General features: G+C 44.0%; 1 protein-coding gene across 2 annotated transcripts in view; it reads right to left on the reverse strand.

Moving 5' to 3' along the window:
- PRKCE (protein kinase C epsilon) overlaps positions 1-25,171 on the reverse strand; it is a 511,493-nt gene that overhangs the window by 126,749 nt on the left and 359,573 nt on the right. For both annotated transcript variants that reach the window (XM_073213595.1, XM_073213598.1), the window contains exons 9-10: positions 22,501-22,700; positions 19,874-20,047 (exon numbers count right to left, since the gene is read on the reverse strand). In XM_073213595.1, the coding sequence (XP_073069696.1) occupies positions 19,874-20,047; positions 22,501-22,700 (374 nt within the window). The remainder of the gene's footprint in view (positions 1-19,873; positions 20,048-22,500; positions 22,701-25,171) is intronic.

The following is a 25,171-nucleotide window of genomic DNA, read 5'->3' on the forward strand; positions in this document are numbered from 1 at the left end:
AGTGATCTCCACCGTGCTCCTTCTGGGACTAACTCTGGAACGTCTGGCAGCCTCTGCTTTTGTGCTCTCTGGGGCAACCAGCCACCATGCTGGCATAAAGCTTATGCTCAGCCACCAAAGGATAAGGCCCCATGTGGAGGGCACCAGATGAAGGGGTGAAGGTTCCTGGTACCGTCCTGCTGAGCCCAACTACCAGTTGAATGCAGCTGAAAGGGAAGCCAGCTGACATCGCAGGCAGAAGAAAACCACCTAGCCCAGTTTCCCGGGAACCTCCAGGTAAGGTACAGAACCTACAGAATAAGGTAAAATAATTTACTGCTGTTCTAAGCCACTAGGTTTTGAGTTGGTTTGTCGCATAGTCACGGAGAGCCGAATCAATCAACACTTCTATGGTAATTCTTGTGATTAGGTAGATTGACCTCAATCAGTTAAGTATACAAACAAAGGACAAGTATTTTTATCCACAATGATCCTAAGAGCCAAAGCAGATGAAAGAGAAAAAAAGTCTGAGTACTACCTATTTCCTTACCTAGAGGCTTTATGGTCTGGTTTGTGGGAAGTAGTATCACAGACATAAGCATGGCATAAAGAAGGACAGGGCACACAGCACCACGAAGCAGCAAAGGCTTAGGACGATAAAAAGAATACCCTTGTTTAGGAAGATGAGATGGGTGCAGACCTCACAGCTATTTGTAAAGAAAGACATTGTAGATGGATCTTTGAAGTTTGATGGACGGAAATGACATTTTTTACAGAGTCAGAGCCATAAAATGATTCCAAGAACCTTAGTCATCACATGCAAACTTTTCATGTGTGGGGCACCAGGTGCACCTTGGCTGGGGGTCAGAAGGCCTGCACAAGAAACCCAATTCCAACTCATGTCACTGCGAATTTCAAGAACACCCCAACTGTTTTCTTATCCATTTAAAGGAGGTGATAGTCCCCTAAGACCCACCTGAGGATCCCTTAGAAGTTAAGAGTTTTGAAAATCTGAAACACTGTTTACAAGCAACATTGACATATAATACTGACCACAGTCTATGGTGCCTTATTTCAGAGCATAAGCTCTAGAAGTCCAGAGTGCTGTGTGCCTTCTCCATCATGGCCTGGGCTAAATCCTTACCTGCTACTGTCCGTTCCAGGTTCATTTACACCAGATTTCAGGAAGCCTAGGCCAATGCCCTCTGAGCCTATGACTTTCTCAACACTGAAGCATATGCCTTCAGGCTGGTCAAGTATCAAGCTCACGGCTACCCCACACTGGTGGCCACTCATCAGAAATTCCCCTTTTCCCTTCGGAGTCATCTGTGCAAATTCTGCAGTCCTCCACACTCGGCTGCAGCCACACCTCCCGTGCCCAGGGGCCCTGACTCTCCTGCCCTGGTGGAACCTGCCCAGCTCCAGCATCTGGTTCTGCCAAATCCTGTACTGCCTCTGCCATTTCATACACATGCTTCTTAAGGATAAGGCTCAGTGTTGGAATCTTTCGTAAATCCCGGCAAGCCTAGGACAGTGCCAAGGGCAATCACTTGCTGACTGATTTTAAAGCCAGCTCTTTCCAATGGCAGGTGGGTAGGTCACCACTGGGCTCTGTTTCTCAGTGTTGTCAGCAAACACCTTGCACTAAAAAAATACTAATTCCCAGCCCTACTGAATCTAAATCTCCAAGAGCAGGACCTACAATAATTTTCCATTTAATCAGCTCCTTTGGGAGAGGCAAATAGTGAGAACCCTGCCATAAGGGATGTTACAATAACCAACTTAGCAAGTTCTACATCAGAAGGTGATCAGGAGACAGGGTGTAGGCTCTGTCCTGTCTCTGTCTCTGTGGAAACCAATGAAACCTCCCACTTTGGTGGGACTTCCCACCACCACCCCTAGTGAAAAAGATGAGGAGCAATGGCTATCTGACCCCTCAAATGTCGATGTGGTGATGGGCTGTTATTCCTGTAGATGAAAATGATAAACTTAAGTCCATAACTAATGTTTGGTTCCCCTTTTCTCCTCTCTAATCCTCCCAGAAATGACTGATATTTCTAAAGACTACATGTTGATTTCTTGCTATTGCATCATGAATGAGGCCATCTGATCCATGCTTCTACACCATTCTCACTGATTACAGATGAGAATGGGCTTTTCTCTTCCAACTGGATGGCTCCAGTTCTATGAAAGAAACCTTGACCTTGAGAAGCAGCACTGATGATAGCTACTTCATTTTCCGTACTTTCCTATTTCCAGTACATGATGAATTCTTGGCAAAGACTTCCTTTCTCATAGCTGAAATCACTGTTAGCCCACAGATGTGTAAGTCTGAGCTGGGGAAACATGAAATTTCATTAATTTCCAAAAAGCACACACCTTGGAAACATTACCCATGACTAATCAGAGTCACTCTTAATGAGGAAATTATGGAGAGGATTAAAATGCTCCATCCCTTTCTCAGCCTCCTGATTAGGAACTTCTAGGGTTACAGGGCTTTTCAGAAATCACTGCTTGCTTAACCAATTTGACTCTGAGCCTTAACACACCATCACTGCCTCAGTATTTTTCAGCCTAGCCAATAAAAACTCCCAAGTCATCTGGAACTTTCTGTGATAACTGTGATGCATGAATAATACATGGTACCCATGACCAAATGCTACTACTGGAGGTAAGCATAGAGGAAGGTTCTGGAAAGCTAGGGGTGAGGAGGTGGCCTGCCATCATGAGGGCAAGTCCTGCCAGCAAACTCATGCCCATTTGAAGAGAGGGATGGTATTTTCTCAGGCAGAAGCCAGGCACCAGAGTTCACTCCACAGGAAAGCTGCCTTCTCTCCCCACTGCCCTCCAAAATGAATGCTGCCAGGAGACCAGCCAAAATGGGTGTGGAAGGATCTCAACTGAGTCCCAGATCTTCACAGATCATGGGCCCTTGAACAATTCCTGTCACTGATTTGTGCCTATCTCCTTGTCAAACAGAGGAAAATACAACACTACCACCCTGTCTACCCCATAGGTTCTGTGAAGACAGAGGCGATACTATACAAAGGCCTCTGAAAAGCAGTTTGTTGTATGTGTGCCCCCTGCCAGGCCCTGTGCTAAAGGTCATATATGTTATCACTGAATTCTCACAGCAGCTCTTGCACTTTGTAGAGGTAGAAACTAAGGTTCATGGGCTGGAAGTTAAAGAAAAAACCCCAAAACAGACAAAATAATAGACTTCTGAAATTCAAACGCCTGTTCAAAATGAGACTCTGCTCCTGAGGAGCTGTGAGACAAGTTTGTCTAAGCTGAGAGGAAGTTAAAAAAGAGTTTGGATCCTCTCCCATGCTAATTGCAACTAATTAGTGGGCGCTCTGAGAAGCAGGGTGCTAGAGTCAAGATTCCACAGCCAGGTGGTGCAAGAGGGAGGATGATGAGTTAGCTGCCAGACAATAGCCATTCAATCAGCTGATTTTATCCCCAAAGTGATGCCTGCTGGGTGTGATCATGCTTGCTTTCACTACCTTCATATCACTACAGCAGGAAGCATTTACTGAGGACTCACTCTGGGTAAGTGGGCTTTGTCTGCACGCATGCACGCGCGCACGCACACACACGCACGCGCGCTTGAGAAAGGCCCCCGGTGTGAGAAGTTTGTGTTGGCCTGTGGACACTTACAGGTGTTCTGGGGAGGTAAGATGTTTGTGCATACAAATCTATCAGCTTGTCATACTATATACACTGGGTGTCAAGAAAGCAGAGTAATACATGCTAAAGGGGTTCAGATGAACTGAAGGGTCCAAGGAAGAGGATGCACATGAGCAGGTGTGTGTCTGGATAGGGAAGTGGGGCTGGGTCATCCTAGGCAGAGGAACAGGCAATATGGCAGGAATTCGCACAGTGGTATCCAGAGACTGAGAAGGGCAGGCGGACATCTGATGAAGGACATTTCATTTTATAGGCTGTGGGCAGTGTTCAAAGTCTCAAAATAGCATGGTAAAGTATGCAAGCTCTTCTGGTCTATTTGTAAAACTCCTTCCACAAGTGATTCATTCCAAATAAAAATCAAGATGGCTAATTCCACTATAACTACACAAAATAGTATTTAAGGGAACTCTATTTAATACGCACCCCTACTACCGTCATCCACAAGGAGGCTGTTTAAAAATAGGATGCTGCAACATGCAATGAATGATGTGTACAGGATGAGTGCAAGGCACACACGCCAGAGAAGTTCCCACTATCATAAAAGGAAACACAAAATAATAACTATTTTCAGGGAGATTACACCATGGATGACAAGATGACTAGGACCCCAGAGTTTGTAGGCCAGGAAGACAGAGATTGTCCTGCATCATGAACAAACAGGAGAAACAAGTGGTGGGTTGGGAGAGGAAAAGGTCAAAGTTGTTTAAGTGGTAATTCCTCTTTGCTGGGGCTGTCTTGCCAATGGGTTTCAGGCCTGGGCAAGTTCACTATAGATTCAATGTGACCAAAGGAATGACAGTAGAACGTTCTTGGGATGAAAGGGTTATACCCAACTTTATTTACACGGTGACAGGTCAATCACTAAAATCCTGTTCACTCAGAGCGAGTCTGTAGGCAGCAAGCCAGTCTCTGCCTCTGGGCCTCTCTACCCACACAGCTGTCCTCTGGGGCTCTGTCCTCAGTGCTGCTACCACTCCAGCCTCTACTCTGCTCTCCTGCAGTCTTGCAGCTGTGCCACCATGTTGCCCAGAGCACTGGGCAGAGTTCTTTATATAGGGTCAATAATGATGTATTGCCCACACCTGTGTAGTGAGCTAGCCGACCAGGGCCAGGTGAGAATCCTGGCCCCAGGAACCTTCACTTTATCCACAAGGGCACAGTTACAGTTTGTATAGGAAAGTGTTGCTACACCAGCAGCCCTGGGAGACAGTGACGTCAGCCATCCTAAAGGCAGCAGATCCACATCTCACACACACTCCAATCTCCTTTGGAAGATGCGGTGTGGGAGGGGAAGGACAGCACTCCAGAATCTCCAGGGTCTGTGCAGGCGTGGGATGCCCATGGGCAGCTTTGATGGGGCCATCTAGTCTCCCCCACTCTCCAAGCCCCGCAGCCCCTTAGGGGGTCTGGAATGACAAGAAAAGCTTAAGTCTGACTAGGCAACTAGGGAGGCCCTCCAAAGAGCCCTAGCGTAGGTTTAACAGATGTGGACATTACACAGGGAGGTTTACAGCTGGGATGCTGGTGAGCAAATGAGCTGGCTTTTTGGCAGGTCTGCTGTGTTTTAGAGCATGTCCTTATCCAGAAGGCTCTCCCGGGCTATCTTTTCCATGTGCAAGGGGGATGCCTAGAATATTCTCCATGCTCTTAGATGACCAAGACAGAAGAGGACATGTTCCCCTCCAGGCTGTGAGGACCACAAAGAGCCGTCAGCTGGGTCACCCCACTCTGGCACTGAGTGATTTTGCAAGTGAAGACTTTTCACCACTCCTTGATTAGAAGTAGCTTAACTTTCCAATGGGTTTACAGAATCTTCTAGCCATGTTTTGTGGGCAGATTCCTCCTTGCATCACCGTGAGGGCATTGAGAAGAAAGCACAGTGTGGGAAACATTTACTCAAACACATAGCTTGGGAAGGTGGTCATTACCCACAGAGCCTTCTGATAAAAGAACCCCAGCAAATCCCCCTAAAGATCATTTCCTCCACTTACATTTTTAAAAAAAGAGAGCGAGCTGGAAGAGTTTGATATTTTCTTGCAGTTTCCTTTTTCCTGACTCTCTCTGTACAGGATGATGTAGTTGTTTACTTTAAGGCTCAGGAATCAGCCAGCATTGTATGAAAAGCTTTCCCACAAAAAACCCATAATAAGACAAACTCCTTTGCATGATGGTTAAGCAATTAGCAACACATGAACAGGCTTGCTCTTGCTCTACGGTCTGTCTGCTCCTTCCTCCTGCCTCAGAAGCCACCCACCCTAGGATATGCGGACATAGGGAGGACTTTTCACTTTATGGGGGTGGGGTGGGAAGGGGCTGGTGTGAGTGGGGGAGTGAAGGAGTGGGGGACAACCAACAAAACGAGATCTCCTTTGGTCCCATTTCCAAGCTACTTTCATGGCTCCTTCTACTGTTTAAGCTTGCCTGAACAAACCTCAGTATGCTTCTCTGTAAAATGGTGGGGGGGGGGGGAGGAGTGGGGAAAGTGGTGATAAAACTGTCAGAAGTGCAGTAACAGCCTAACAGTAACTGTAAGCCTGTTAGCATATTATCCGAGGCAGCATAGTGGAATGGTGAGCACAAGGACAAAGGCGTGGAGACTGCCTGGGTTCGAATCCCAGTTCTATCACTTACTAGCTGTGCAATATTGGAGAAGGCATTCTACCTCTCCATGTCTCAGGAGACCTAGCTCACCAGGCCCTTGCAAGGGTTATATTAATCAGTACCTGTAAAGAGCTTTGAAAATGACTGGTACATAGTAAGTGCTGTAAAAATGACAGCTGCTATTATTTTTGGCTTACAGAAACCATTCTATAAATGTTTGCTTTTGGTGATGGCAGCAAAGAAAGCTATTTTCCACTGGTGGCAGGCATGGGGGAGGGTGCCCCAGGAAAGGGCATGTCCCCCACACAGGGTATGTCAGAATCTGGAAGGAGCATGTTTGTATACAGCTTAGCATACAGTTAATTTATAACTTTGTAGGTGGGAAATGGAAAGATGTCTATGGTTTTCATAGTATCAATTGCCAAATGCAATGTTTGACTACATCTTCTTGACTATAAAACATGGTTTAAAAAATGTTAAGTAACACCAACGTTGTGGAAACTAGGAAAGATGTCTCCCCTAATCAGAGCTGTGTGCTGAAAGGTGAGGCTGGGCTGGGTGACTCCTTAAGAATTCTCAACCTTTGAAACGGAGGCTGCAGGATGGGCTCGGGGTGGCCCAGCATTCCACCTAGGATAACCCTTAGACTTCAGCCCCATCCTGGCCTTGGGCTTGGGAAAGAGAGGGGGGCTATGCTTTATCCTTCCAGCTAAACACACCATGTGACCATTTGCTACACTTTCCGTCCTTGAGACAGACCTCACTGCCAAAGACAACAGGAAAGACTTCAGTGGCAAAAAAAGATGATATGCAGACACTGTCCTCAAGCTCAGTTTTTACTACAGTGAGAATGTTTTTTGAAGGGATATCATTTAAAATGCTGATAGGTATGGTAGTTTGGATACTTTCATGATCTTGTTCTCTTCCCCTTTATTATAAAACATACTTACACAAGATATATAATATCCATACATATTAAAGAATAACCAAATAAAACAAACTCCCTTTTAGCCAGCACACATCTTGACAAGCAGACAAGGGCTGCTGGCCCTCAGGAGCTCCTTTAAGCCTCTGCACCCTCTCCCCACCTGCTAGCCCAGGGAACGGGTGACCGCCATGGGGATTTCTCTGGTAATCACCACCTTGTTTTGTGTATGGTTTCATCACCTATGTATTTACCTCTAACCTCTAACATTGTTTGGTTTCTCCTGTGTGGGGACTTTATATAAATGTAGTTATACTCCATGTGTCTTCCGGGGACCTGTATCTTTTGCCTGGGTATCCTCTCCTCCTTCATCACCTGCTCTTATGGCTCAGTTCTTAAGGAGTCTTACGCTCTTCTAAAACTGTGTTAAAAAACGTCCCTCAAACATTCTCCCTAAGACATCATGGCACCGCAGCTGAACTGCTCTGTTCTGTTCCCTTGGTTGCAAACTGTCTTACACATTTGGGTAAGTGGCATCAGTTCCTCACCTTTTCAATTCAAATATCACTTCCTTATATCAAAGTGACATTTTGGTAGAAGTAAAGATCAAAGAAATGTGCTCAAACCTTTCAGTGATACTGTCTTCCAAAAGGAGATCTTTTCTCCCAGCACAATATTCTTCACATTTCCGCGAAGTCTTCTACGTTTCTTTCCTGTTTTGTCCAACTGTTACTTTCCTTTATCGTGTTTGCTCCTTACCTATGAAGTCTAAATGTTCCTTTTCGTGGAATTGGGATTTTAAGCTTCATGTCTTTACCATAGCCTTTGAACAATCTGTAGATTTCCATGAAGTCCTCTAACTTTGTATTTTCCCTCCTAAAAAAATGCCTGTTTGGATCAAATGGGCTTTTTATTCTCATTACCCTGCAAACTGTTTGTATCATTTCCTACAGAGGAGAAAGGGACATCTGAATGTGTGTATTTTATGCTAAATTTAGTGTCTTCAAGATTCAGGAATTAACAAATAGCTCAAAGGGCTAACCAGAATCTACCCTTCTAGGGATCGAGATGAACTGAGAATCACACCAGTTTTGAGTGGAAGCATCTATCATTTTAAGATTTGGGGAGGACCCAGTTCCTGCCTGTGGCATACACAGGACACTGGCTTCCTGTGTTTACCCAGTGCCCAGGACACCGGACTCTCTTCAGTTCCCGTGGCGGTGGCTGATTCCAGAATAATGTGGTTTAAGTTGCAGAAGATCAACACTGGGCAAGGCAGCTGGATGGGAGGATCTGAATTACATAAACATCTAGCCCTGACTCAGACAGGATCTGTTCCCTTTCACACAATGACCTGACTGCACGGCACCAACCCCTCTGCTTGAATGGGCTCTCACCACTGTGTTCCTAAAAGACAGATGGGACCCCCGCTTCTTACTGCTGTGACAAAGTCCTTCATGTGCTAGAGGAGAGTGTCCCTCCGATTTGTATGAGTATGCCTACTCATCTCCCTTCCTTGTCTAAGATAATTTCTGCACAACTCAGTTTTGCGCAGAATAACATTTAATTTTCTGGTTCACCTATGCTAGTCTTACCTTGCTAGGTAAAACTATAAATTCCTTGGACAAGAACTGTGTCTTTCTCTATCCCTGGCATACCTGGTCCTGAACTGAAGACATACCAGGTATCGAAAAAATACTGGGTATTTAGTGTATATGAAAACAGATGATGGTATGTATTCCCATGCACCTCACCTTCCCTGGTACTGCTCCTCCATTGCTGCTATTTTTAATGCCTCGGGTTTCATGACTCCGCCTAATACTTCTATAAATCAGCCACTCCATCTGGCAACCCAAATGGAGCTTGCCAACTCAAGATGTTTTCAGGTGAATTTTTTAAATAAACATTGTTTAAAAGGAGTTGGCTTTGTGTAAGGTGAACAATCACACCTAAATGTATTACTTTTTAAAGTCATATTTTTTCAAATCTTTTCTAGTGGACCTACTACTCCTTTGTGAAGTTCACTTCCAATTTATGAACATCAAGAAAAACTTGTCACATCTCTAATAAATTCTCCCAGAGGTACAAAACTCTGGGTGAATTAAGACTATGGAAGTACTTAACATTAATGGCAACTGTGTTCCATTTGGTTGCAGTATTTTTGTGCTAGACTGGTGAATCTAGAAAGCCTTCATGAATTAGGAATTGATAAAGAGGTCGGATTTAATTTATGAGCTGAAACATAAACAAAATGGGTGTGGATTGGGTGAATGGTGGAAGAAACATTGAGAACAAAGGTACCCTTTTCGCCAAGCACTCCCTCCTCAGACTCCTAACGTACAGCACCTTCCCTGCTCCTTTTGGAGGATGGGAAGGCCCCAAACTCCATGGCCACTCATATTTCTCACAAGCCGGGGCCAGGTAATGAGCTTAGCTCTCTAGCAACCTGTACACAAGTGTTTTGATAAGTGGATTGCATACTGCTGATGAATCCCAAGTGAACGTCGTACTGACCCAACAAAGGAGTCAATTTGTACCTCCTGCCACACTACAGGTTGACTGAGAGAATCCTTTTTGCCTGTGAGCCCTGCATGCATTCTCCCTGGAATGTCATGATAAAAACAAAATGCTTGGATGTGGACACAAGTGAATGTTTCAACTTCCCACTGCCTCTGCAAAAAAAGTTCTAGTAGGAAGAGGGTGTGGGTTTTCTTCCATTGCTTTCCCAATTCAGAGTGCCTAAGATACTACTCCCCAAGAGTTATTCCAGGGTGCCCTGAGCAACATACACAAATAGTCACCCCATGATAAATCAACCAACCGCTATTTAATTTACACTTGGGTCTCCTGGAAGTTTGGTTAGTGCTCATCAAACCTCAGAAGCTTGATCTCCCTTGGGCATTCAGACAAAATGAAGTTTTTGGAAGCTGACTAACTGGGTTTGAATTTTGGCTCTGCCACTTTGCGATAACAGTCCTGCCTCAGAGGGTTGAAGATGAAATAATTTACATTAACAATAATACAGTATTCATGTAAAATGCTTTAAACTGAACCCTATATATAAGTACTATATAAATTTTGTTATTATTGAGCCAATGACGACCTTGAAATATTAGGTAACAACAAGCCCACCTAGATGACACCTCTCTCTCTCTCAGTCTTACTACACAGCAGCCTGAGACAAGTCACCAGAGAGGCAGTTTTGTCCCAGATGTTCTTTACTGGAACCAGTAATCTTTTCTTTCCACACTGGGGGCCCAGCTCCAATTATGTAAACCCTGCCCACCTCAGTGACAGGAAGGAGAAGGAAGGAGGGGGCAGTGCAGCAAGAATCCCCTGGAATCCTGTGGAAGCCATGCAGGAGCCAGTCATGCCATCACACCTACGCTGGCCCCAGTTCAGGCTATGAGTTGGCTGGTCAAGAGGCTGATTCACCTAACTCCTGGGGACACACACCAAAGATGTGTTCCTCACATTAACTAGCTATGGTCCTCAATTTATTAGATTTCACCATTTAAGAAACAAAAATGATATAACAAAGCATTCATCTTCTAGTTGGGCACAGACTTTTTCTTGGAGAAGGGATGGCTCTCATTCATCTCTTGCTTGATATCCTCCTGATGAACATGTGAAATGACTAGATGGGTTAAGACAATGGGCCATAGCTGTAGTTAAGGATAATCTGGGATCAGGTTAGGGAATTGGCAATACTTATTTTCTCTTTATGTAGCTAGTGTGTCTGGGGGTCAAATCTACCAATAATGGCTTCTCAATGCTGTTTCACAAACAGTTGGCCAACTGATCAAAAGTGGTCATCATTATAGGCAAATAAAGATAGCAAAGCTCTCATTCCAGCTTGGGATCTATCTTTGTAGAGTATATTGAAACTGTTAACCAGTAAGACAGAAGCTGAAATTTATTGTGCCTGCTGTGTGCTAGAAACTGTGCTGTGCTTTAATGAGATAGCTGTGATACCTCCTGGCAGATTTTTTGACGTAGGACCATTAGTCATTGAAAGTGTGTTGAATTTGGACTCTTGACGTAGAATGGCAGCCTTGTGATCACAGAAGCTTTGATGGAGGTAGAAGCATTTACTAAATTGAGCTTTGAAAAAGGAACACTAACCGGCAGTGAAGTTCATTGATTTTACCATTGTTCTTCTCTCACTCACACATTAGTAACAAGTGAGTCTCTAATGGGCCCGTGCATGGTTCCCAGGCAGTTGCATTTTCACAGATCTTTGGAATCAGATTCAGGAATCTTATAGATAGATCATGTTGTCTAACTCCCCTCTTTGACCTCCCCTACTCTTTATCATGAGCAAGGAAATCAACACCCACAGAAATATCTCAGTGCAATCATCAGTGGCAGAAGCCATAGCTAGAACCAGTTTCCTGACTCATGAAGCCCTCTTTCCTATATCCTGTGTCCCCTACAAATCAAGAGGGCACAAATAAACACAAATAGCCAAATGGAACACACCCACCACCTGGCAAGATATTCAAAGCCAAAGCACTAAGGGCCAGCAGGGTTATCTGAAAAAAAAAATTCAGGTTATATGAGGAAAGCCCATTGCTTAAGCTGAGTAATCTCAATAGACTGGGCAGAACCTTCTCTACAAAGTGCTCCAGGTGCAGAACAACATCAGTCCACCCTCAAAATTCAACATGAATCTAAAAATAGACACTTAAAAGAAAGGCAAATTCTTAACTCCAACAGATGGTGGTGTGGGGAGAGGAGAGGTCTGACGTCAACCAAGGAGGAAACTGGCTTTGTTTGGTGAACAGATTAGATGACTTGGACCTCTGGTTTTGGATTTCAAAATGAATCTTTTTATTTAAATTGGATCATTATGCACCCATTGAACTGTGAGCAACTGATACTTTAGAAGTGTGTAGGTCACTTAACCCAACTGGCAGCAAGCTAAGTTCTTGTTTCTCATCAGCCCAGGGTTACACAATCGATTATTTTCTAGAGTATTGATGGGGTACTCTAGTTTCATCATAAGCAGGCTGGCCTTCCCAGATGCAGAGAGCAAGTCTCCCTTGAGAAGTTCTTCCCCATTGCCTCTGGACTCGTGGGTAATTGAAATAACCTTCCCACCTGTATCTCTACTTTTTTTCTTTTTAATCCATACCATATAGAGCTGCCACATTGCACTTTCTAAGTCACCACTTCCTATAATATCTTCAAGGAATCCTTTACTTCCAGAATAAGTCCAAACACCTGGCCTGGCATTGTAATAACTCCACAACTTAGCCAGAATCTCCTTATGGAGCTTTCTCACGCCCTCTCAGTGTGAGCCTGCTGTTGCAGCAAGACATGTCATTACTGTCGTAAATTAGGGGTCTATTCCTGCAAACCCCTTCTTTCCTGAAACTTATTGTGCCCGGCTCCTCACCCTTCACCCAGCGACTCCCCGGAGGGCACATTCCTCATCCACCCCTTCTACAGCAGCCCTTCTCTCCCACAGGAGGCGGGGTGGGGATCAATGGTCTGAATCTCAGCTCCACCACTTGGCTATCTGTATGACCCCTGCCCAGTGGCTAATCTCTCTGGGTCTCAGTTTCCTCATCTACCCAAAGAAATGACAACAATACCTATACCCTACGGGACTTGTGTAAGATTTATTAAACAAGTTCTTGCACAAGGCTTGCCACATACTAGGTGCTCATTAAGCATAAGTCGCTCCTTCCTCCTTATCACATACTCTTTACCCTAGTTACTCTTTGATGTATATCATCTCTCCTTGAACGTAAGAGTCCCAGGCCCTATTATCTCTCAAGGATACCTACTAAGGTGCGGGCACAGAGCAGATTCTCATGATCAACTTTTTGCCAATGGAGCAGTAGAATGTCCTGGTCACTTACTCTCTCTATGGTGGAAAACTTTGCTTACCACTAAATCACCAAATCCATTGGCAGGTAGCATGGTGCGCTAGGATGCCTATGGCACAGTACACAATAGGTGCTCAATAAGTGATAGCTGAGAGGACATACATGAGGGCCTCATCCTACTGCAGCCCGTTTTGGATATACAGACAGTCCCCCAACTTATGATGGTTCAACTAATGATTTTTCAACTTTACCATGGTATGAAAGTGATATGCATTCAGGAGAAGCCATATTAAACTTCTGAATTTTGATCTTTTTCTGGGCTTGCCATATATGGCATGATACTCTCCTGATGCCGGGCAGCAGCATCAAGCTGAGGTTTCCAGTCAGCCACACAATCATGGAGGTAAACAACTGATGTACTTACAACCCTTCTAGACCCATACAATAGTTCTGTTTTCCATTTTTCGTGCAGTATTCAAAATATGTCCCCCTTCTCCTCCCTTCTCTCTTGTACTTTTAGAAAACAGAAATGTTTCTAGAAACAGGTTGACAGATCCCTCTATTCTCAGACTAATGAACATTAATTTTTTAAAATTCCAGTCTCACTGAGTACAAGTAAAACAGAACTGTCATTCTCAGACCCTTTCTCATGTGTGTGATAGCAAACGGGGACTGCGAAAAGAGGCTTTGGAGGTAAGGGTATTTGAAGTACAGAATTTAGGCAGGAGGGAGGAGCTGAAGTTAGGTGAACAAAGGCTGTCAGGAAATCTTGATTCCAATCTGGGTTCTGTTACAGACAAGTTGTAAGATGTTGCTGGGCCTCAGTTTTCCCATCTGTGAAAGGGACTGGCCATGCTTGTCTCATGGGGACATCATGAGGAACAAGGGGGATGGCTGACACAGTGAAGGCATTTTTAAAAGCGACCTTCCTATTCAAATGCAAGGTTTCTTTAGAGGCAGAGAAGTTAAATGAAGCAACAGCACTGCAGGTGAAAAGCCAACACACATACCTCCCCGCGCTGGGGGCACGTGAGCATTAATTAACTCTACAACCTTCATTTCCTCATGCAGGATGAATCCTGTTCATGCTTCAAGACCTGGGTCAGGTCTTCCTCCTCAGTGAAGCCTTGCACAATGATTATGAAAACCATGATCTCCTCTCTCTGATTGGCTGGGGTACCCCTAGCCTGTCTGCACAAAGCACCCCACTTCCCTTAACCTCCACCAGCACTCCACAGGCCTCAGGCAACCCCTCCTCGAGAGAACAGAGCTTATCCCCCACCTCTTCTGACAGAGGGCCTTGGCATAAAAGTCTCGGTACACTCTGCAATGATTTGCATAGGTCCTCACTAAAGATGACTTCCTTGAATGATTAAAAGAAATGGCATTGTTGTCCAGCCCACTATCAGGCAAGGATGGTCTTCAGAAGTAAGGAGATAAGAGTTTGCTTAAGTTTATCTAATCACATTGACAACTGATTCTACGAATGCTAAGCCTGTACCCTCTCCATGGACCTCACTTCACTGAAATCTGTTAAAAATTACTGAGGCTACCTCAATTTGAAATTTTGTATTGACAAGCATATTGATTCCCAGGTGGCTGCCCATCCCACAGACCAACTCATGGTGCTGGACACATTACTCTACTCCTGTGAGGCACTCCCCAGACCCAGTCAAACCCACCAGCCCCTTCTGCATCCTGCTGCCTCAGTGTGTTGTAGTAGGAAAGAGGCCCATACTTCCCTCAGTCGCTTTCTTGGCTCTTAGATTTAATCTGACATAGTCAACTCTTTTAAAAAGAAATCTAGCAATGGCCCTATTTTCACTTGGTTTTTTGCTTTCATGTTTGCTGTTCTTCAAAGTTAACAGTCAAAATAAGCATCAGATTTCTTTGAAACTATTTTTGCCTACTTTGCTAAGACTCCTTGACAGTTCTTACTCCATACTCACAGATTATTAAAACTCATTTGAAAAATGTCTCCAGTTGCTTTTTAAGGACTTTTCCATTCTGTATTTCCCCCAGGGCAGCAGGGGGTAGGCTGGCCAAGGGAGATTCTCTAGTTCTCCCTCTGTTTCCATCATCGCAGCTCATGCAGGCAAAGCCCTCTTGGAGCTGGCTTCCCAGGCTGGGCGGGAAATGCTGAAGGGTGAGGAGGGGGATGATTAGGTAGACAGTAATATCTTTAAAGGGGAAGTAGCATGGATGAAATTATTCAGGACAGGTTTTATAGGGTTCAGTTGGAAGGGATTATTTCACAATGGGATCATACCAGAATCTAAAAATGTCTGAGAATTTTCATTTCCTATAATTACCAAAAACAAACAAACAAACAAAAAGGCAAAAACAAACCTACATTAAACAGGTTTCTTATCCCCAGCCTTCTGCGTATGAGTGGGAAGCCAGAAGGGGCAAACCTGAAGTCACTCCTTGCTATAAGCCCTAACGGTGACCTAGCTCATAACTCTTAGAGCCTCTAAAGGTTCATCTAGCCCAGTGAAGGAGGCTTACAGTATTACCATCCTCTTTCTAATAATCTGCATTTAATCTTGCAGAGGCAGGAATTTCCCTTTCTTTTCCAAATACTCTCCATTTCTTCTGCTCTTTCTTTGCTGTTGTTCAGTCATTGTCATCTCGTTGAAAGAAACAGGACACAGAAAGAGTTGGGAGTTCAGCCATTTCTTTGCCCTTCTCTCTTTCAAACACTACCCATGCTTCAAGGTCCAGGTTAGGTTCCACTTCTTCCAGGAAGCCTTTCCAACTGCCTTCTGCAGAACTCCACATGTATCACCTACAGGGCTCCATCAGAAGAGCTGTCATGCTCTAGACTATCACTCTTTGCATGTCTATCTCCTCACCAGACAGGAATCTCCATGAGTTCAGGGTTGGTATGTTTTGAGCTTTGCAGCCCCAGAATCTAGCAGTGTCTAAAATATAATATATGCTCAATAAATACTTAAACTTTTACTGAAATAATTATAGGCTATACCTTTTTTTTTAAGCCAGGAAACAATCATTGTGTCTGTGTGTAAAAATATTACACTGCTGACAATAATTTAATGCCATCCATTTAAAAATCATCTGGCAGTTTTAAATTTGAAAATTTTAGTTTCTCAACAGATGATGCAATTTCTATAATTCCTTACGGCTCTGTCGGACTTACTGAGCATAATACCTTTATGAAATGAAAATTATGTCCAGGGTTTTTAGTTGTAGGAGAGAGAAACTGAGAAGAATAGGATCATTCCATCTTTTCTGGAGTCAGAAGTCCCTTACCCCTTTTGATACCATATATTTGATAGTTAATTAAGCATAGTTTTGCAGCTTTTCCTAGTTAGCTCGGGTTACTCTAGAAACCCACAGAGCACGCAACATAACAAACTCAGGTCAAACACACTGGTTTGAATTTGACTGAAATTAAAGTTACTGGCTTAATATATCGGCCTGTCTGCCTTGCCTCCCTACCACTGGAAAGCTGTTTAATCCCGTGGAGAATGATCAGAGTGCATGAGCATGTAGGTATGGTACAGAAAAGGCCAGATCACTTTTTAATTGTAACTTGGTCATTCAATGGGTAGTAGTGACCATACCTAACTCATGACCTGACCTCATAATGACGCCAATGAGTTTACACAATCATCGCCATTGGTCACCATACCAGACATGGTACCTGCATCTCCCACTCATCAAAGACCCTCAGGCAGCCTGTGCAGTATGTGGCCTGAAGCGATATGCAATCTATCAAGAGGTTCTCAAAGGAATGTTTCCATAGGGGCTGTTTCTTCTTAACACTACAAAATAAAGGCCCACCTAAAAATAATTAAACTTCACTTAATATTACTGCTGTCCTATGTGTCATAATTAAACAAGAATGAAAGAAATCTCAGCAGGATTGCAGTCAGGTCTTAGTGTTCCTGAATCATGTATTAGGGTCTTAGTTGAAACCACGTTCAGGGTGGCTCAGAGGAAGTCTCCTTTTCAGAAAACATGAAAGCAAAGCAGGACCGAACTAGGGCTGTGGAACCTAGCTCCCATTCCCACCCAAATGCTGTCTTGATCCTTCCTACTCTTCAGAGCCTGGCTTGAGCTCCTTCCCCACTCCAGACCCTAAAGAGCACCCTGTTTGCTAAGCCGTCTTGGTTTGAACACACCCACTACTCACTGCTGTTGGCTGCTCTGTTTGCTTATGGAAATGGGTATAACTTCCCCATCCCTGACTGAGGAAACCCCTCCACTTGAGACTCACCTTCCTTTTTGCTGATAACCGCATACCCAGCGCCTACCTCAGAGTCAGGAGAATAACCTGTAAAACTATGACTACTGATTGTCATAGAAAAGGTCAGTTTTCTAAAAGTTAAGTTGGGGGTTTATGAAATGATTCTTAATAAGATTCCTTTCATTAGTGACCTAAGGTCCTTAGTGAAGTTAAAATATGATTCACTTAAAAAAAACTGATGAACATACATCTGTTGTGTAAAGTGAGGGATGTCATATTCTACTCAGTACGGCACGGCAGAGGCAGAGCAAAGTTGCTCTTGTAACTGTGGCTACCTGACACTGGCCTGAGAAAAGAGTCAGCAAATCTCTGAACTACAGAGGAAAGTACTTCTGTCCCCAGCCTCACCCTTCAGGTACCCAGACCCCCATCTCCATGTCAGTTTGGTTACTGTTCTGCCGTAAAGGAAACCCTTGGTGTCATTCAACACCATTTTGTGCTCTCAAACTGCCACACAATAAGGAGCCTCAGCCTTGATGTTCCACAGTGCACAGAGGAGAACACTGCAGACACTGCAGATACTCATTCCCACTCGCCTTACTCATTCACCAAGAGGTGTCATAAGCAAACAGAGCAGCCAACAGCAGTGAGTAGTGGGTGTGTTCAAACCAAGAAAGCTGACCATCCACTGTGGCTTCCCAAAGGGCACTTGACCTCTTGGCAATGCCCAAGACCACCCCAGGCAGTAAGAGAGATGGCCATCTGCCAGGGGAGGGGACGGGGAGACAGACTCCCTCACTAGGGGACAATGTGCTGCATCGGGCAAAACAGAGTAGCACAGTGACATTGGAGCAAGGCCCCACTGGGCTGGGATCCCAGAGACCGGATGCCAAGGCCAACTTGGCCAATTCAGGGTATCTGTGGGCAAAAGAATTCGATGTCCCTGAAATCTGATTTTCTCACTGGCACAAAAGAGAAAATTTGAAAAAAAATCTTCCAAACCTGATTTTGATGGTGAACACCTACCAGGTGTGAGGCCCTGTGGTGGGCACCAGAGAAGATAAAGACATGTAGGATACATTTCTCATTAATCTCTAATTACGCTAAAGCAGAAAAAAGAAAGTTGACTGCATGACTTATCTGTTTCACGTGGGGCTCCGTGTGTGTACATGTACAGGGACATGCACAGACCCACAAATACTAGGCACCATATAACACACATCAAAAGCAAGGATAGGTAAAAAGTTCTGTACTTGTTCAGAAAGGGATGCCCAGATTTTTAAAAGATATTTCTTATTCTCTTGAGAGATTAGGGGGATAGGAAAAACGCCATTAGATCAGTGTTTCTCAATCAGTGTGGAAAATGTGGTGGTAGGGGTGGAACTTGGGATCAAGTAATTGGGAAATAGTAGATTAAATAAAGATTATCCCCCTCCTCCAAGGCAGGTATCCTCAGGGGCATTAATAAGCAAATGCTTGCTGAGATACTCTACAAGAGGTCAAGACTGCAGTGTTCCAAGCTATGGGCCACAGAGTCCTTTGAGTTTCTCATGTGATGAGGGTTCTGAGAAAAATACTCCATAAGAAACAGTGCACCAAAGAGACTGTAAATTCCCTAAGGCCAAGGACTGGGATTTGCTCACCACTGTATCTCTAGCACCCGGCACAACACTGGGCATGTGGGAAGAATTCAATAGAATATAATAAAAATGTGCTGAATTACCAAATAAGTAATTATTGAATTCAAACTGGAATGAGCCAACACTGCCAATGACATGGGGGTGGGAGTGTGCCCCGGAGCAGGGACTCACCTCTCCACGGTGGCACCTTCACCGTCTGGGCTCAGGATGGCACAGGGAGGAGTGGCAGGTGAGGTTTCCTTTTACCTTCCCCAGAAGCTAAGGGCTACAAACCCTAAGGCATCCTATAAGACTTAGTCATTTTTCTTCCCAAAAAGAGGTACTACGTGCTTAATGAAGAATGCTGACATTTCTCTTTACAAAAACTAAGTAAAAAATCAACTACAAAACTAATAATAGATCAGACAGCACAACGTAGTTACAGTTATCTTTGTTTGTTTACTGCCATCTTCTGGTTCCCAGGCTCCCATATGGTAAATTTAAAATACCACCTCATTTCTATTTCACTGTGGTGTTTTTAAGGACTGTTTCACATCCTTTACCTCACATGACATTATACAAGTTGGAAATGGTCAGCGTGGTCTTTTCTTTTTCATTTGACCTGAAGGCACCAGAGAACTTGAGTGATTTGCCTAATGATACCAGCGAGAAACAGAGCAAGACTAACCACGCCTGTTGGTTTTTCCTAGGAGCAAACACTGGGTTTAGTCACTTGGCTTTGTCCAGCTCTGTTTGCAAAGAGTTCTACTGCTCTCACACCCCTTCACAAGCACAATCTTGAATGGAAAACTCCATGCCCTTATAAAAGAGGATTCTGTCAAATATGCCCTTGATCTTTTCAAGGGTAAAATCCATTTCACTTTACAAGGTCTGTGAGAAGAGAATGTAGATGGTCTATAATTGATCTTTTCATCTGAAAGTCAAGATACCAGTGTCCTATGGTGCTACCCCCACAAGACGGGGGTCCACCAGCTTTTCCCCAACATACCTTGGTCTGGAAGCAGCAGTACAGTTGGGTAAGATATGGGTGTTTCCGGGCCAAAGCCAAAATCCTCTTCTCTGTCATGGTGCAGTCTACATCATCGTCCTGAAGGATGACATCTTTCTTTAGGACCTTCACAGCATATACTTCATCTTTGCCTTTCAGCTCTGCCAACATGACCTGCAGTCAACCCAAACCACCACTATCAGTCTCCACATGTATGGAATCAAAACAAGACACACAAATCAATACTAAATGCTTTAAGAAAAATTTTTTTAACTTTAAATACTTTAACAGCATTAAAAAATGTCTAGAAAAACTACCCATCCTAATATACCTACTACAATTTACTTATTTGTTTGTAATTCTAGCATGGGTGCATGCAAGTAGAAGTTCAATGCACATGTGTTAAATAATTATTCACATGTTCATATACCTTTGTCATACTTGCAAATATAGCGCAGCAAATGTACTAACTGAACATTATTTCATAAGCATTTTTCTACATGGTCTCCATCATTATTATGGCTGCTGATACCCAACTCAAGTGAACATATTACAGTTTATTGAATCACTTAAATTAGACACTTGTTATATTTAATCAAGTATCATATAATAGTATCTGAGTATTTCTATACATACAATCTTTTTTCTTTTGGATCATACCCTTAAGATAGAAAGACTTAGTAGAAGATTATAAATTGAATATTTTGCACATTTTGGCCACTAACAATAAAGAAGTGCTTTAGTTTCATGGCAATATATCAACATTGGCTGTTTCACTCAAAAAGTTTTGTTTCTCATGTAATAGGTGTTAAATGTTACCTCAATGATTTTTTAACTTGTAGTGAAACTTTTTAATATTTGTTTTCTAACTGTGTTTGTGTGTGAATTGTCAGTTTTATGTCTTTTCCTATATTATTTTCTTATGAATTTGTATGAGCTTGATATATAAAGATATAAACCTTTCACTTGCTACAAAGGTTTTTTTAAACCTGTGTTAATGATTTTTTTGTTGCTTTACTTTTTACCGAACAGGATCATTTTTCTTGATGTGGCTGAAACTGTTTCTTGCCTTTATAGTTTCTTCTGCAGCTTAAAAGCTGGGAATATGATTCCTTCTCCAGAGACAATTAACAGTTCGATTTTTTCAAAGCTTTCCTGCCATTTGGTATTTCTGCACTCATTTCTCTATAAAATGTGACAAGTTTTTCTCCTTTTAAATAAGTAACTCCTGAGTATAATATTCCAGCATAAGTAGTCAGAGCTAAAGTAGCTCAGAAGCTTATAGAGAGAATTCAGGATGTTAACCTGAGGACCTTCCAGCATATACATATAATGAAAACTCTATTAAACTGGCTTAAACTTTCGCTGGGATTATTCCTAAGAATCTAAATGCTTTGGAGTCATCAAACTTCCCATCATGCCTACACCACATGGACACCTAGAAACTCAGCCTGCTCACTTCCCTTGAATCTTGCTCAAAATTAAACCTGCTCACATTCCAGAGTTATACCTAGGCCAGAGGACTGGGGTCTGTTTCTTATGTAGCCAGTCTCTAAAGAATGTGATTGCTTCAGCTTTTGCCATGTAAGTAAATTCCAGTTACCATCCTGCCATGATAGACAATCGGCCTAAAATCAGGGCAGGTGAGAAAGGCAGGGGATGAGGCCCCATGCCTTGGGGGCTTTACAGAGCCATTCCCTTCAGAGATCACTGGAGAGGCTCTGCAGCTCAGCAAGGTCACTGACCCACAGGCTGCTGCTTTATTTAAGAGCCCAGGACATGTGAGGGCATGTGACCCCTGGGAGCTGCCAGAGACAAGTGTTCGGCCCCAGAACAGGCCTCTCTGCTCTGGGAGGTCCTAGGAAAACTACTCCCAGGCACAGGTTTGCAAAGAGCAAGAGAATAATCAGGGATCTCAGCTGAAATGTTAACCATCTCCTTAGGCTCTCTGCCCTTCCATTTTCTTTTTATAATTATTATTCTTCAGTCTCCCTGGCCATCCAATGTGGCTGCTCACCTCGAATGCTTCACTGAGCACACTCTGCATACACACCTCGCACTACTGCATTCATCTCAGGGGGGAGGACAGAGAAAGTGGAGAGGACAGAGAAAATGGCACAAGGGCAGAGGGACCCTGAGGTACGTGAGATGATGATTTTCATTCTCTTGCCACTTATAGAGGATAAACAAAACATTCACGAAGTTCACTAAGGCAGAGATTCTGGAGTTCATTTTCAAAATCTTTTCAATGAATTAAAACCAGAATTTCAGATGGATCTCTGAAGAGAGGAAGAAGTACACTGTTACTATTAGTGATAATGGAATGCCAAGCACACATAAAGCAATCTAAACTTTTAAAAGGGCTTTTTCACCCACCATCTTGCTTGATTCCTGTCCTCATTTGACAAATATGCAAAACTGAATCCCAGAGATTAAATGGCCAAAGTCCCATGGCTAATTAGCAGCAGACCCAGGTCCTATCTCTTGGCCTCAGGACATTTCCACTCACAAGGAAGGAAAACGTTAACAAGACCAGGCTGAAATGTTCATCGCTTAATCTTAGATCAAACAGATGGAGCAATGCTATGGAGTAGAGAAAATCAGCACCCTACCAGTGCGCCACAGACCTTGCCAAAGCTGCCTTTGCCCAACACCTTGATGAAGTTGAACTCATCCAGGCCCAAGCGCTTGGCCTGGCCTTGCCGGACTTCACCGTTCTCACCAGGGCTCACCAGCTGGCCATCACTGGATGATGCAGCCCTGTGCTCTTCCCCTCGGTTGTCAAATGACAAGGCTTTCCGGATGTTGTTTTCAAGTTCTTTTAGTTCTAGGGCCAAGGGTGATAAGATGTTGCATTAGTGCACACCTCATGAGCCCTTCCCCTAATGGGAGTAGTTAATACTCAAATGTCCATCCATGAGCTCTCAACCCTCTTTCTGGTTCTTCATAAGAAGAGATGGGGTCTGGCATTCCTTTGTATGTTCCTTCATCTGCTCTATACACTTTCACTGGCACCTAATGCACAGCAGGGCCTCAGTATGCAAGGCAGACACAGTCCCCACCAACCAACCCCTCCAGATGACACTGGGACCAGGTCACCTTCCAAAAGCCCCCTTCAGTGAGCAGCCTATTCCTTACAGGTATAATGCAGACATCCTGGCCTTCTCCGGGACCTTGCAGACTCCCAAAAGCAATAGGTATCCTTCAAATTTCCTTTGAAGTTTAAAATGACTTAATGAGAATTGCCATCACAGTAATCACTGGTGACATAATTATTTCAACAGCTATTCCTAGGAAGCCTAAAGGACATCACTTGGCCTTGTTGCTGGGATTATTCTAAATTCCTGTCTCACACAAGGCTGCTTAACAAAATGAGCAATGGGCTTATCATTAACTAAAGAATTGCTTCCTAAGAGCGACATGCAGCAAATTTATCTCAAATGGGGCAGGGGCTCCTCAGTACAATTTCACAACTATGGGACAGTCTTGTGCCCCTCCAGAGTATGTGACTTGAACTACCTGGGGCGATAATGCTAGATGATCTTGTGACCTTCTCTATTTGAGGAAGCTTTATTGTTAGCTATTCATTCACCAAGACACACACTCCTCAGCACAGAAATGGGCATCTTAAGTATAATCCAATTTTAAAAGATGCTCATGAATCACTGGGATTACAGACGAGGAACACCGCCTATTGCCCTTGGAAGTCAGAATCAGGTACGAGTGATCAGGTGCTGTGACATAAAGGCATCTTCAACTGCTTTTCAGGACTGAGGTCCATGAGAGCTCATGCAGGGCATCTGCAGAGCTCCCTTTCATCTGGAGTTTGGCTCCTCTGAGATGTGTTGGGCAGGGGGAGAACTTGAGTCTGAGTCCACAGGTGTTCCCCTGACAACTCAGCAGTTTTCTATTACTTGCTTTTAAGTATAACTTTGAGTCTCAGCATACAGCTAAAAGTCTCAGTTTCCAAGGCAAGTTATTAAATGGGTTTTGGAAGACAGAACTTAGGTGTTCAGGGATACCAAAGTTTGAAGAAAACGTCTACGCATTCCTGGAACAGAGGAAAGGAAAACTAGATCTTATTTATTCTGTAACAGGGGGGTGTCTTGCTGAGAGGGTTTTTGCATCCACGTGCACTCGCATCACTGCTGTGTAATACTGGTACTAGACTGACCAGGGACAAAAAGAGGCAGTGTGTCCTGCCAATACCAGACACTATGTTGGGCAGAAGCTGGGCCTAGAAACCATGGCCACCTCACTCTTACTTGGGGTCTCTTTACATTATGACCCTGTCTCCTTGAAGTTCTCAAAGGAGGTCTCACCCTTAAAAGGGACATTTGGAAATACCCACACTGGTCCAGGATAATACCTACTGGTCTGGAGGCCCCAGAGTACCATCAAATTACTTGTGAATGGATCAAATCTCTTTTGGAATGAAGCAAAGTATGAAAATGCAGAAAGTTACTCAGAGCAGCAAGAAGAGGGGCTCAGACCAATTATTTAGTGACCTCAGGGTCGGCACCCTCCCCTGAAGCTGTTCTCTTTGTTCCTGGGTAAGTAAAGCTGGGTTTGCTGACCTCTGGGGAAGGTTTGATGGCACAGATTCTGAAAGTGGGGTCCTAAAGCCAGGGGAGGCATGGTCTTCAGACTTTAACTCTCTGATCTTCCACTTACCACCTGGTACAAGGGACAGTAACGCAAACCCTGTGTACAGCTGATGTGAGCATAACATCAGGATAACAAATACAAATGGGGCTACAGAAAATCAAGGTACTATTGTTCTGTAGTGATTGTTATTCCTGATGTGCAGATACATACATCCCTTCCAGGGGATGCCTGGTTCTGGCCAGCAGAGGGAAAGGTTTTAAGTGTGTTAGCCTCACATCAGCCTCAGTTTTCTTAGATGCTTGTACAATTTAGAAACGTCACATTACTTTAAGTATTCCCATGGGGAAGGAGGTGACATCTTGGGCTGGGCTTTAGGAAGGAATCGGGTCTAGAGCTGGCTCCCTCCCTGCTTCTCTCAGTCTCCAGCTTCACCTCCTTATCCCTACCCACTCCCCACCAGGTGGGAGACACACTCCCACCCCCTGACTCTTGCCCCAATCTTAGGTTTTAGGTGTGATGATCAGAGTCAGGAAGGGGGCCAAACCCAACTCAACCGAGTGGTGCTGATGGGTCTGGGAGCAGACGCCCGGGGCAGAGGGAGGACGGGCTGCACCCTCAACCTCTCCTGCACCTGGAACCAAGGAGAGAGGCAAGGGAAAGGAACGAACCATCACATCACATGCTCTTTCT

The sequence above is a fragment of the Manis javanica genome, chromosome 1 (assembly GCF_040802235.1).
Source record: "Manis javanica isolate MJ-LG chromosome 1, MJ_LKY, whole genome shotgun sequence".
Lineage (NCBI taxonomy): Eukaryota > Metazoa > Chordata > Mammalia > Pholidota > Manidae > Manis > Manis javanica.